The 15,287-nt window shown below is 36.0% G+C and overlaps 1 protein-coding gene across 1 annotated transcript in view; it reads right to left on the bottom strand.

Moving 5' to 3' along the window:
* Positions 1-408: 408 nt before the first annotated feature.
* Positions 409-15,287, bottom strand: part of CPNE8 (copine 8) — a gene marked incomplete at both ends in the record, with an annotated part of 91,121 nt that continues 76,242 nt past the window's right edge. Inside the window, 7 exons of the mRNA XM_080622798.1 lie at positions 409-597; positions 1,633-1,706; positions 4,535-4,592; positions 8,002-8,104; positions 11,227-11,354; positions 13,690-13,871; positions 14,511-14,557. Of these exons, the coding sequence (XP_080478924.1) occupies positions 409-597; positions 1,633-1,706; positions 4,535-4,592; positions 8,002-8,104; positions 11,227-11,354; positions 13,690-13,871; positions 14,511-14,557 (781 nt within the window). The remainder of the gene's footprint in view (positions 598-1,632; positions 1,707-4,534; positions 4,593-8,001; positions 8,105-11,226; positions 11,355-13,689; positions 13,872-14,510; positions 14,558-15,287) is intronic.

The following is a 15,287-nucleotide window of genomic DNA, read 5'->3' as shown; positions in this document are numbered from 1 at the left end:
ATCAATATTCCAAACTTTTATTCTTAAGAATAGTTATAAAAGTACAGAAATTTAAAAATAGTAACATGTAAACATTGATATAGAGGAATAGCATTCCTATACATTTATATACACAGTATTCAGAGAGGACAGTATCTTCTGAGTTGAAATCCTGACTTGTGCTTTCCCCTCCAATAAATACATCAAAAAGTAGGGGTTTTTTTGTAAAAAATAAAATAAAACAAAGTAAGACCTAGAGAGAACATCAGCATTTTGCTCCTATCATTTAAAAGCTTTCCAGTTGCTTATGCAACCATAACAGAATTTTGGTATGTGAAGAGAATCTTTCCAGCTCCAAAAAGTTATCAGAAGCTACTGTTGCATCCAGAGACTCTTGACTTATGAGGAATGCTAAGCACTTTGGAGCAGTCAAATCTGAGTCTGCAACACATGAATTGGTGGTGTATAAGGTGGTGGTGCAGGTGATGGCTTTATTCCTCTGACTCTCATGTAGGACAGAAACTGCTCTGGGATCTCAGCTAAAACATCTTTAGCAAGTCTTGCCATGCTTAGCACGTGGTTTCCACTGCGGTCAATGTAATCTCGGAATGGCACAAACTACAAAACAAAAGAGAGGTCCACACAGGTCATTGTGCAGCCACAGAATGCAACTTACAACACAAAACTAAGAAGTTTTATCTAGAGAGACAGAGTACACACATTATATATATACATATATGTTCCACATTTTATATATATACACACATATTTTCTATTATATTTTTATTTTTATAAGTTTATATATTCTATATAAAATATACAGAAATATGTTTTCAAAAGTACCCAAATATATTACCTGTTTAAATGAATAATGTATATATAGCATATTTTATATTGTATTTTACATATAATAACAATATACAAAATTTTCAAGAGACACAACAGATACATTACTACGAGTAACTATTTTCCTAAAACATCTTCAACAGAAAAAGGACAGAAAGGGAGCAGAAATGAAATAAACTGAGGAAGAATTTGTAATAGTAAATATAGCAGAGACAGTAATGCAGTGCTAGCAGGCAATGTTTTTGGTTTTACAAATTTTCCTGGAATATTTCACAATACTGTTATAATTAACATTGATTTCACTAGCTAATTTTAACTAATACGCAAAATAGATAAACTTTTTGTATTTGAGTAGTTAATTTCATTAAAGCAAATCAGTTTTATCCTGCCAGATATAAAATACAGGTCATACCAAACTGAAAGGATCTGACATTATTCCTTTTTATTTATTTAGCTAGCCTATAATGTATTTGTTAGCACTTAGACAGAAAAAGAGCACAAAAATGGTATTGCTTTGGGACAATGACTTGGGGCAAGTTCAGATTGCAATATGTTAACAGTAAATAGATGTTTTATTGCATTTCTGATATTCAGTGAATTCTGAAGAATACAAAAGGGTATTCGTTGCATATTATTTTTCATTTCTCAGCAGAAATCAGAATACTTCTGATGCAAGGCCTTTTCATGAATCTTGTTTATAACATTTAAAGAACTCTATTTATGCTCTTTGAATGAAAACCCAGTAGCTTTGGGAGCTGACAAACAGATCCGTAAATTCCAACTATTAGAGTACATTTTCTCTCCCACCTGCACAATGTCTCTTTCTGCAAACTTTCCTCTCGAAGAAATCCTCACTACATCACCATCCAGTTCTTCCATGGCTTAAAAAAAAGAACAAACAAAATGAATTCATCTATGAGTTCAGCTACAGAACAAAAACAATCTTACTGAGAAAAACTTTAGTCAATTTATGCTTTAGGGCAACAAACCCAACAACTGTTATTTAGGTAGCTCTTTAAGATCATTTGCATCATAAAATACATAATGCTTTGTAGTTATTTTGCACTTCTTCATACTGAAAATATAATTTTTTTTTGCCTTTTTTGTCACTTTCAGAAAAAAACCCAGACCACGATAAAGTCCTTACCTTTCCAGCTCTCAAAACAGTGGGTGTATCTGTTTTAGTAAGGCTATATTTATATGTTCATAGATGGAGAAGAATTCATCTTCAGCTGTTAGTCTTACAGAAGGTATCATAGGATACAGCACAAACAGGTAATAACTCACATTCATACGGGAAAAGTAATGACTGTTACTGCATAGGAATGAGGAGTTCTTAAAAAAAAAGTACTAAATTTACTGGGCAACTCTTCTCGTATCTTTCTGAGCAGGATCCAGGAGAACTCTTAAAATTGGCCAGATACCCAGAAGCCATTCTAGGTAGAAAGGTGTATCTGCTGTCAGTGTTGAAAGGGATGGGCTTGGCATCATAGATTTTTGCTTGGACGTTGGATCTGCAATCCTACAATCTTTCTTTCAGCATATGCTATGAAAATCTGCGTCACTGAGCTTCTCAGGGGCTTACAAACTGGGCTGAGTTCAATGAAAGCTGCGTTTCAAAACCTAGTTCTTCTTACGCAAGAAGTACAAAGCATAAATGATGCTACCAGGAGAAAAGTTCAAGCCAAACAAAAGAGCATGTTTGTTGAAAGAAAAAGCTAGCAGGTCTGTAAAGCACATTGCCAGTTTATGCTGTTGATGCAAAAAAATTTACGTGTGTCAAACCAGGAGACTGAGCACGTATTTAAAGGAGAGACCCACTGGAAATTTCCAAAATAGATATAAAGCACATCCTCCTCAGGAAATTCAAATCTAAGAACTGCATTCAGGGAAGCATCCTGTTCGCTTATTCTGTTCTTAATGTTCTCCAGATAACCACCCATGGCCATGTCAGATACAGAACACTGGGCAAAAACGGACCCCTGACCTGACCTCCTGTAGTCATCCTCACATCTTTAAGTAAAGCTGTGCCAGATGTATGTGCCATCTGCCTGAGCTCCAGACTTTTAGAAACCTCTCTGGTAGCCCTCAGGGGCTAGGACAAATAAAGGCAGTGATATCAGGAGAGGAGTACCTTAGTTTCTCTACAGCAGAACTGAAGCCTGATTGGCATCTGAATTGTGTCTGGAACATATACCCTCCTACACACATACTTCCTCAGCACCCACATCAGACAGAGAGTCTGTTGGTTTTTTAGGAAGGAATTTCTTTAGATGGAAAAGTCATCTCTCTTCCCTCTTAGGCACTGAGGGACTACAGGTTGGGAATAAATCTAACCCGTGATTTTCACTGAGGCAGCATACTCAAGGAGTGGGGGTCCAAAAGATGTAAATTGTATCCTGCAGTACAAACAGAACCCTGCCTTAAGAAAAGTGATAGAGGTGACACCCCAAGAACTCTGCAACAACAACCTCCAGAAGTAAAAACAAGGCAGAATCTACATGTCCTGACTGAATTAAGGGGAGTCAGGAAAAACCCAGTGACTGGACAAACTGGGAGAGAGGGAAAAGGCAAAAGAGGGGTGAGAGAAAAGTAAGTAATGCACAACTAAAGTTGGAATTCGCAGGGGTAAAATTGAAGTTTGCACATTTCCTTCATATGCATTTATGAAGATAAACTGTCTTTTCTCATGGATAGTGGCATACAATCATCTGAAGTGTATGCATCCACCTAGACAACCTCTTCAGGGAACACGATACTTAGATCACTAACACACCACTTGCCAAAACGTGTAAGAAAGTCAACACCCAATAATTTTTTTATGTCATTTTCTCATCTTTTTTTCATACTCTTAGAATATTTGTACAAGAATTAAAATGTACAGTCATCAGTGACTATTTACATTATACATTTATGGTGGTACTAAGTATGTTTCATGTATAAAAGAAAGCATATTGTCTAACCAGAAGTACTAGAATTAAAAAGAGAGTAAGCAGGACTTTGAGAACAGATATACAGGGAATGTCTATACTTCATAATGCAGTGATATACGTGATGGCGCTTAATAAATAATTTCAAATAATGGAAGCAGCTTAGTTATTGCAATAGGGAATGATGTTCCAGAATATCACATCAAAGAGTACGCAAATAATACTGGTAATTTCTCTCCTGCTGTAATATTCTCTCAATGCTGCTACACAGTAAGATTCACTCCCAGTATCTAGTGAAACTCAGTTTAACCCTGATCACCTTCTCAAATGCATTTATTTCTTGCAGTATTCGATTACTGCGGTAAGAACAAATGATCAATATTTCCAGTGAACTGACACTTCATGAGGCAACTATTATATCCGTATTATATTATATCTGTATAATATTATATATTGTATCCGCATTGAAGAAATTCAACATTACTTGAACATACTTAGTTTACTGTGGGGTTTTTTTCCACTCATCTTTTGGAGCATTGTAAATGCTGAGCCCCCATATGGTTCTGCGACTTGAACAGAGAGCCTGAGGGGCTACATAGCTCCACATGGTAGCTTGCAATCACACTGAGATATCAATCAGTCCAGCTGGAAATGTCAACAGTGCTTACTGCTGGTTCCATATTATGCTCTTTTAAAGAACAACATTTGTTTGAAAAGCCACATATTACCAAAATGTAAACAAATCTAAAAAAATCTAGGAAAAACACTGGAACACTTACCATCAAACTCTGCTGGTCCTACCCCAACTATAATTATTGACATTGGAAGCCTTGAAGCCTTCAAAAGAAGCAGAAAAAGAGGTTTAACGTGTTACATAACCTCTGCAAAAACATGTGAGATCTGAGGACTCTGAATAAAAACATGTGGAAGTAATGTTTTAAAAACCATGTTTTTTTCCACCTAGAAAGTTGAGTGGTGTGAACTGCCTGCTGCAGTGGTACAAAACGTCTGGGATGAAGAGAGAAAGGCAGATGACCATTTTCATTTATTTTTCCTTCTGAAGTCTTTGAATCATATGGGATTATAATTAAACACAACAAACTGCATTAGGATTTAATACTGATATGACTACAAAGATAACAAATCTATCTTAGAAAATTCTGTTAGCTGACAATAATTGTAAATATGTACCTAATGACAGTTTGACATTTATTTAAATGTTCCTTGCTTCTCCTTGATATTATGTAGGTTCTTGGAACTATGTGAAACTATCTTTTACATAGATCTTATGCCAATTTTTCTCAAGAGAATAAATCACCTATTTGAGCAATACGTATCTTATATTTCCTTCATGAATAAAATTTTAGTCAAGTCAGTCATTTGTGCCACAAATTAAACAAGATATTGAACTGGATTATGGTCAGATTTGTAATTTTACTTCATCTTTTTCATTCAATGGAACAAAGAAAAGATGACATCTGGCTTTTCCTGAACACACTCTCTGTAAAACCTTTGAAATTACGAAAACAGTATTATAAATATTGGATTCTCCTGCCCTGACAGTAGCACTAGATACCTGACAGTTGCCAGAAGTAATCTGAAACTGCCTCTATTGAGGAGGGTAACAAAAGAAAAAAAACATCTGCCAAATGTCGGGGATGACAACCGTTTTTTATTGAGATAATCTGATGAATGGTGAAATGTCTACAGGCATTTTAAACAGGAGTATACTCCGGCCAAAAATCATAGAGGTATCCTGTCTGATAAATTAAACTCTGCTTCTCTGAAATCAGGTGGTTTTACAACACAGTATTGTATTTTTATTTTGGAATGTAAAAAGTGTTTTTCTTCCTCATTTAAAAGATATCCTTATTTTAGATACATCATCACCATTTCCTATTTCTCATCCGTCACAATACTTCATATAAAACTAACTTTAAGCAGAAGATTTGCAGTTAATTACTGTAAACATGCTATTTAAAACAATGCAAATACACTAATCTATAAATCATTATTTAATGCCTCACACCACCCTACATTATACATTATATACATTGACTGCAAATTCATCACAAATTGTTAGTATATAGTCAATCTTCCAGCTAAAATTTTGTAACAGAGTAAAGAAAAAATGAATAAACCTTTGTTAGTGAAATACTCATATGCTACCGAAGATAACAGTGAAAGCTGTCTGGCCATAGTCCTGGGCAAACAGATCTAGGTGACCCTGGTTGAGCATGTGGCTGGACAAGATGTCATCCAGAGGTCCCTTCTAACCTCAGCCAGTCTGTGATTCTCTGATTAAGGGGCATAAATACAGTGTAACTGTAACTGAATTACAGTGCCCTGCATAAGTCAGTAATAGTGAGTACAGAATGTTTTCAAGATATGAAGGCATTTCTTGGACCAGAACACCTTCTGATTTTCAAGTATTTTCTAGAATCTTGTTCCTTGATTGTAAAGAAAACATTCTTTAAAGAGATTCCTTCTCACACAGACATAGTATTATGTGATATAATGTATATGAAACAGTAAATGTCAAGGACAGCATAAAGACAAAGAGTTAAACTTTTGCATATAAGTGTTGGCATTTCCCAAATGACAGCATAACCTTTAAACAGTTTGGTAAAACAGAATGTGTCTGACATATATGTAATGAGATAGATGCCTAAAAGCACAATTAGTGTTAAAAAATGAAATATATTCTTCCTGAGTTTTATACGTATCAGGCTGCATTGAACATCATTGCCCTTTTTATTATTTTGGATATTATTAAGACTGAAAAAACTGCTATTGAATAACATTTAATTAGTTCTGTCATGGTATACTGTGCTCACACTTCAGGAAATACACAGAAAGATGAATGCATCTTCATAAAAAGAAAAGACAGCAAATATTCCCAAACTTCAACTCATTCCAAGCTAACAACACATCTGCTGTATTTCCAGACAGTTGCAGACGAATAGGTATTATTCCTGGAAATGAACTATTACTGGAAACATGTTTTTTCTGTATGTCTTAGTGGCAAATTACTTAACCTTACAAGATACCAGCAACCTGACTTGCTGGTCTCTTACTTAACAGACTTCAAATTGAGGGGGGAGTTAAATTAACAGCTGCACTTTTTTCACCACAGAGCCCTTTTGTCACCTAACAGAAGCTCATCTAAAAGAAGCTATGTTCTAAACGTCTAGGCTAGACAAGAAGATGAACTTCAAAGCTTATCTCCTTCAACAGTGAAAGTCAGTTTATCCTATTTTAATACTGGAAGCTGGAAGAGGAGAAAAGTAAACTGGTACTTTCAAACACAGTAATAGCTTTGGGTGTAAATACTTCCCAGTTGGGCTGCCAGAGTCCTTATTAACACGTAGACTCTGCCTGTGTGCTGCTGGCAGGAACCTGAGGGCATCTTGCTTGCCAGTGGAAGACAGAACATTTCAGTAATATTTTCATGTGCACTTTACAAACTGGAATGTATTGAATCTCTACAGGAGGTATGAAAGTGGGCCTTCAAAAATATGCCACCTAATTCTACACTACTTATTTTGACATGATGCTTCATTATTTTAACGAAGGCTTTTCACCAACTACTTCATTTTTAACTAGGTCCACTGTGGTGTGTACCAAATGGTATAGATCTTTTCAAACCCTGTTTTGAAGTTTCTGTGTGTACTTCCATCTGACATTTCCCAGCGACAAAAGCAAAATGGAACCTGTTCATAATACAGAGTAATACTTACATAATTACATCCGTAGCAGTTTTGAAGAGACAAATATTGAAAATAATGCAGAAACTGAGAAACAATTAAGAATTAAGAAAATTCTAGGGGACTATTTAGAAGGAAATCATATTAGTGGTATGTTTACCATTTGGGGTCAGAAAGTCAGAGGCAGTTTTTACAAGGGAGGGGGATCAAAGCTGTCTGCAATTACTAGAAAGATAAAGAACAATTCACTATAAAAACCTGCATGGTGGGGTTTGCATGAGGAAGGAAGGGCAAGAAGCAGATGAACATACAGTACTGGAGAGAAGAGTATAATTTCCCATAGAATACTATCTAACAAAGCTGAGATTCAAGTTTTGCTTTCTTTATGTCTTCATGCATAACAAACACCTGGTGTTTGGAAAAAAATACTTATTTATGGAACAAAGGTAGTGCCTGAAGTATTATTTAGTTTATTGTCTGAAATAATAATTCATAGCAAAATAATTCTTTAAAATGTCAACACTTTCAGCAGAACTTACATGCACTATGGATTCTTTTGTCTGAGCCATATCAGAAATAACTCCATCTGTAATAATGAGAAGAACAAAATACTGGGAGCCATCTTTTACTGAAGCAGCATATCTAAGAGAAGAAAAACAACATTATAATAGTAAAAAACCCCTTTATGCAAAGGAAATAATATGAAAAATAGCTGTATTTTAAAAATTTGACTACTAAGGACTAACAAGAAACCCCATGATACAGTAGATTTTCAAAAGTGAAGACATTCATGATTAAGATGGACATTCCATTTTAAATGAGAACATTAGAAAAATGTAACTAATACAATATTGAAATTGATAATCTGCATGTGTTGTATCAGTGAAAAGTGGGAACTGTATCACTACCAAGAAAAGCATGGACAGAATGTCCTTTATAGAATCATGAGTCATTAGAAAGTCTAAGTTATTTAATAGTTACTATCTCTGGGGAACACAGCTTGGTATGAAAGGCATACATTAATAATGAATGGTTGGTTTTACAGCAAAAATAAAATTTATCAGGAATCAGCACACTGCATAAATATTTCTTTTTTTGTTGTTGTTGTTGCAGAAAACCAGGTTATTTACTGTTGACCATGCTTGCGGATACATAGTTCACATTTATGTGCACAGTTGTAAAATGGCTGAACATGCACCCCGCAACCCTGGCTTAGATACCAGTATCTTTGCACTACCCACAGACATCCTTTCAAGACTCAAGCTTCTCCCTGTGCTGTACAAAAATACAAAACATTCCCAGTGCCTTCCAGTCCCACTTCGGCCAAAGGACACAAGAAGCAACTGATCTTTGAAGAAGAGCAGCTTTTAAAGATTCGGAAAGTCCTGAAAAGAGAGTCTGTAGCAGCCCCACTGAACTCTTTGGCCTTCACACCAGAAATTAAAGTTCATGTATCTTCGACTCCCAAGGGTCAAAGTGTCCTATACAGTTAGAGAAGAACTTTTTTGTTGTGTGGAGCAAGCTGCTCCACTCATTGCTTCACTTGGCAGCAGCCAGTACAGTTCCTACTTCCAGGAAGGCTCTTAGGGCTCTGACGGAGTCAGACACTAGAACCTTGCAATAAAAGTAGCAACAAGTAGTATGGAGAGCAATACAAAATCTAAAAGTTTGTCTCCTTATGAATACTGCAGAATATATGTCCAAGTTCAGAAGAGGAGTGTCAAAGAACTCACTGCCTTATTGGTCACTGAACATGAAAGGCCTAGGTCACTGGACATGATATTTTCTAATGATGCTCATGATGACTGCATGTGCTTAAGAAAATTCTAACTTTGATGTTACACAATGCATTTCCAAGCGAGTACTGCCAATAAATGATGTGGTAACCACAATATTTACATGAGTTTGGAGGAATCTGCGTGAAATGGAATCTACAATTCACAGAAGGACATATTTTTCTCCCTCCCTCCCCAAAACACAAATGGGTGGAGAAACCACACAGACAATAAACCTGTTGAACATTATCTATTTGCATGCTAATAGCAGGAACTGATCGTTAAGTATCTGGATTAGCAAGACCTACTGTGGAATACATTTTCGCTACCAGGCAGACACTCCTTTTATCTCATTTTTTCCACAATGCTTCCAATGATGACTGCAGTGACAAGGAATGATGAGAGTAAAATAAAAATTCATTATCCTTTCTGAGCACTTAATACTATCTACATACCTACACTGAAGAAATCGAAAAGAAATTTGGTTATTTCAAATTTTCCACAGAATAAAATATTCTGAAGTCTTTTGCGAGAAAGATCTATGCAGAGAAGAGATCACAGAAGACACTAGGTTGAATCTGATGTAGTTTAGGTAACTTCCTAGCCAGGGAAAGGATAATATTATCTGCTTAAAGAAATTCTGAAGTGTTCTGAGATCACAACAGGATAGTAATATCTGACATTTTTTCCAGAGATATCATTAGAGGCATATTCTTAAATACAAGGGATGCAGGAAGAAGAAATTTCTTTGAAGCTGAAGGTAGGTTCAAAGAGTAAGTTCAGACTAAGTCATGATTTCTAGTTCATGAGAGTCAATAAAATAGCCAAGAAACTACACCTTGAAGGAAAATGACATTACTGAGAACTGGACTGGTACACAGATTGTATTAAGAATGATCATGAAGATCATCATGAAGATACTTCGCTTTCCCACTATAATGTAGTGTGACTTGCTACCAGGATAAGTTTCCAAAGTTTGCAACAACTTGATATGCAGACAAACGTTTAGTATAAGAACTACATATGTAGGTGACACGCTTCTGCAATTCTGCCAGAGTTGACAAATATTCCTGAGAAACAACTGGTGAGAAAAGAAAGTCAATCTATGTCAATGCTTCGATGGTACTAGATCAAGATTTTCAATTTTAGCAACGAACAGGTGGTTTGGGGTTAATTGTGAAATTCTAAACCAGCTCAGCTGATATGACGCGTTCTAAAGAGGAAGAAAGAGCCAGAAAAGTCAGTGGGTTAGATTTCTAGTTAACGCTGTCAATGCCGACACTCAATGCCACATATATGGAATCGAGCTGCCATAACTTTTGGCATATTTCTTCACAGTCTGAAAACTGCTAGTGGAGAAATCCTGTCAAAGGAAAGATTAAAAGGAGAGAGCTAGCTGCTAAAGACAAGCAATGGAATATACATCCACATAATTTGAATGGTGTGATTCAAAGATGGAACAACTAATCCTAATGACATATAACTGAAATCAGCTATCTGGCCATGCTGGGGTGCACAGAGAATTCTTCGCACCATAGGATCTGCAGATTAATTTTCATTGGCCTGTAGAATTAACAATTAATTTTGTTGATGATTTGGCCATCTGAGATTAGGGAAACTACACATGCCTAAAAATATGCATTTTAAAATTTTTTACTTTTCTGTGAAGCAAAAACTCTGTGCTCCAAGAGGCAAAAATGGAACATGGCAGAGTCATCTCAAAATACTGTCTTTCATTTCGATTTTAACATGGGATGGATCAACTGGATCACTTGTATTTATTTTTAATCAGTGATGAAATTCTTCAAAATAGTAGCACATGGTCTTCAAAGCTACTCAAAGATACAAGTTAATTGTGTTAGACTGAATAAACAAAACAACTGTAAATACCTTTTTAAATGCTGAGCATCACATAACCGTTAGCCTTTTATATGTGATAGTTACAATGACAATAAAAAGTTTCTGCAAAGTCACTGTTGTGATGCTTACCTGGCTACATGATTTATTACAGGGGCAAAGTTTGTTGGTCCATAAAGCTGTACAGATTTTAGACTCCTGTAATATGCCTCCATTACACCATCAATTCCATGGCAGTATGGATTTTGAGGGTTTCCATTCTAATGAAAATAAGAGATGATTAATCACTAAAAGTAATTATGAAGCAAAAATGATGTAGGTTAGAGAACACTACCCAGAGTACATTTTTAAATGGCAATGACCTAAGCATTCTAGGTTCTATTCAGAGATTTTACTACAAATGGCTAATGTCAGTGTCATGGCTGGCTGGGAGGGTTAACTGCCTAGGGAAGGAGGTTCTAGCAGCCTCATGTTATATGCAGTCTGAATCACTAGAACTGGTTCCTAGGCATAAGTACCATCTAAACTGGAATTAAACAGTCTTTGTTACATGCAACAGCAACAAGCGTTTCCCAGTGCGCATTCAAGGTATGAATTACAGGGCAGATGTAAAACTGGCATATTGTTTATAAACGCAGTTCAGGATCAAAGATTTCTTACTTTAAAAACATCAATGTTTCTGCATTGGAAAATTGATTTTCAAGCTGGTATAAACAGAGGAAGAAAGGAACTTATTCTTTGGAAACCCACTGACATGGCTGTAACTGTAAATTCTTGAGGTAGGCATTTTGCTGCCTATCTCCATAATGACTCTATAATGAGGATACCTATTTACAGATAACAATACAAACATATAAACTAAATCCCAGATTAACAACCTATCTTAGGCCATACAAATGATCCATGTAAGGCTTCAAAATCTTCCAAATCATCTTACTCTCCTTCAGGTGCCAATACCTCATTGGCTTAATGTTCCAGTATCTTATTCTAAGGTACAGTATACCTTCCTGAGAATCTAGAAAAGCAAAGGGGGGTTTCCATTGAATTGATATAGAATGTTAAGAGAGAGTACTGAAAACACTGCTTAGCATTAAATGTGAAACACCTATATATGTTTATATACGGAGGAAGGAAATAAAAGACTTTTTCCTCTGTAAAAGTACCACAATGCCTCATGAATTAATTAATTTTAGAAACACGTTTTAAGACTCAAAGTAGCCAGAAATAAGCCTGCTGTTTTAATAGCCCTAAGATTATATGTATCAATATATTTGAACTTGCTACACAAAAGTCCAGACAAAGTCTGTGAGTCAAATGAATATCTGCAATTACACCTGTTTTAAATTACTATCCATGTGGAAAATTATTATCCATTGTTTTCTAGCACAAGCTGACTGAAGAAATACACATCTACAATCACCAGTCTTCTGCCATGTCTTTGCTGCTATCTAATTAAAACTTACCCGATATACCTACACTTGCTGTAATTCTGGCAACTTTATCCTACTCAGAGAAGAATACAATATTGAAGCAGATAAACATCCACACTAATCACAAGCATCAGTTATAACACATTAACCTTTCTGGAAAATCCTGTTAAGATTTAGCTTTGTAATTTATTATTGGCACATGGACCAACCTCAGATTTGTTCTTGTACCTCAGCTTATAGCCCACTTAGTTATCTCTAAACTAGCAGCCTGTAAAAGATAAAGAGATCCCAGAAAATTATAGACAGTAACAACAATAATAATGAAGGATTATCTTGGATCATGATTCGCTTGCTTCTAAAATACATTAGCTTCAATCTGAAGTCTTTCAAGCATCTGTTTCTCATGCTGCTACAGCTGAGGTTAAAGATGATTACTTTTCTTTATGACTATTTTTGGCCTACAGGGACTTCTTGGCTCTGGATTTTTCTCAGTGACTTCACTATGGTGAAAAATTTTGGAAGAGTCTTATACAGAAGAATTAGCACATTCTCTGTTCTTTACTTAGTTCTGGGTCCCTCAGTTCAAGAAGGACAGGGACCTGCTGGAGAGAGTCCAGCGCAGGGCAACTAAGATGATTAAGGGAGTGGAGCATCTCCCTTATGAGGAAAGGCTGAGGGAGCTGGGTCTCTATAGTTTGGAGAAGAGGAGACTGCGGGGGGACCTTATTAGTGTATATAAATATATAAAGGGGGAGTGTCACGAGGATGGAGCCAGGCTCTTCTCAGTGGCAAACAATGATAGGACAAGGGGTAATGGGTACAAACTGGAACACAAGAGGTTCCACTTAAACTTGAGAAGAAACTTCTTCTCAGTGAGGGTGACGGAACAATGGAACAGGCTGCCCAGGGGGATTGTGGAGTCTCCTTCTCTGGAGACATTCAAAACGCGCCTGGACACATTCCTGTGTAACCTTATCTAGGTGTTCCTGCTCCAGCAGGGGGATTGAACTAGATGATCTTTCGAGGTCCCTTCCAATCTCTAACATACTGTGATACTGTGATACTGTGATACTTGTCCAGTAACTGCTTAAGACTCCAACCTTAACACCCCAAATTTTGTCGTAGTAAAGAAATTCAAACAGTATATAGGTACTTATTTACTTACCAGTGCAAATTCATGTGATACTCTTCCATCAGGAGGCAGTCTCGCTCCAAAACCTAGAGCTGGGAACATTTTATCACTGTCGTAGTCCTGAATTATTTCTCCTACTGCTTTCAGTGCCATGCCATAGGCATTCAGTTGATAGGGATTCATGTAGTGCAGTGAAGTAGGCTGTGAAGGGTTACCTGTCAGAGCAAGAACCAGATTTACTTTAAAACTGAATCACTTCAAAATTTTCTCTTTCAAAAATAACAGAAACGTAAGAAAGCAGAGATTGAAAAGAAAAGATCATGAAAAGAAAATGAACTTATTTCATAGATACATAACTGTGGTTGAATGAGGTAAAAATGCAATGTTCTGAATAATTTTTAATAGGTTAACAGTAGTATCTGTAAAGCTTTTCAGCATGGAAAGGACAGCAAGAAATTGTGACTAGATTCATTAATTTGTGTCTTTATAATATGATATACACTTTTAAGATGAAATCTACAAAAGTATTATCACATTCTGAAAGCAGCTTTGGAGGAAGGTCAAAACTTATCTTGATTCACCCCACTTCAGCCATAATTCCACCTGAAACTCCTTCTTTGCCCCTCTCAATGGGGTCTTCTAAAATAGCCAGTTTTCTCCAAATAAGTAATACAGAAAAAAAAAATCAGAAAAGACACAAATATTTTCAGACTGCTCTTACTTACTCTATTTTATATGTAGCAATAACACAATGAAGTTAAGCAGAATACTGATACAGATACATATGCACGCACATGTACACTTAAAACTGAACACAACACATACATACACAAGGTATTTCTTTTTATTCTTACCATTTGAGGCTGTGAAATCAATAGCTACTGTGAAATTGATTTGGGTTCTGTAGAAAAAGCAAATACAAATCTTATTAACAGTTGTACTGTCATGTGGAAAAATAAATAAGAGATTATAAAGTTGTTTGTGGACAAATTGTAGGACACTGACTTTCTAATACAGGAAATGAACACTGAGAAACCTCTTTTATAAGGTTCCAGCCAAGAGCTATACAACACCACTTTATTAGCACACTGAAAACTGTTACTTTACTCCATCCTTCCTTTTTCTTCATTGTTTGTGAAAAATCCTACATCCTTAATAAGATTGTGAACATCCATAAACATTATTAATTCAGTTTCAATAGAAATACTGAATACTCCTTGTGCACATTTTAGCCCTAGTAATGGAAGACTTTGACAAGGGAAGTAGGTTTTTACTAATCTGCTCCTTCCAGTGTTAAGAAAACTGTCTTCAATCAGAACATGTTTCAAATCATGCTATACATAAAATCTTTGGATGGGATATCACAAGTTTTGGCAGTGGACTGTTTTTCATGTGAACATAGCCATTACTTCAAGCGAGTGTATCAAGGTAATTCTTGGAAGACAAAAGTAAAATCTGGAAGCAAGCATACAAAGACCTGTATCTGGAGCAGTGGCTAAATAAAGCCATTATTGTGGATGGATCAGTTGTTAGCATAGATTTATTGTCAAAAAAAAAAATCATTAATGGACTTCTACAGAGCAGCAATACAATTAAATGCAGTTCTGTTCTGCAGCTTCCTTCAGGACAAA

This window comes from Psittacula echo, assembly GCF_963264785.1.
Source record: "Psittacula echo genome assembly, chromosome: 1".
Lineage (NCBI taxonomy): Eukaryota > Metazoa > Chordata > Aves > Psittaciformes > Psittacidae > Psittacula > Psittacula echo.
The sequence above is the reverse complement of the archived record's forward strand: the minus strand, read 5'-3'. Positions and strand labels throughout refer to the sequence as shown.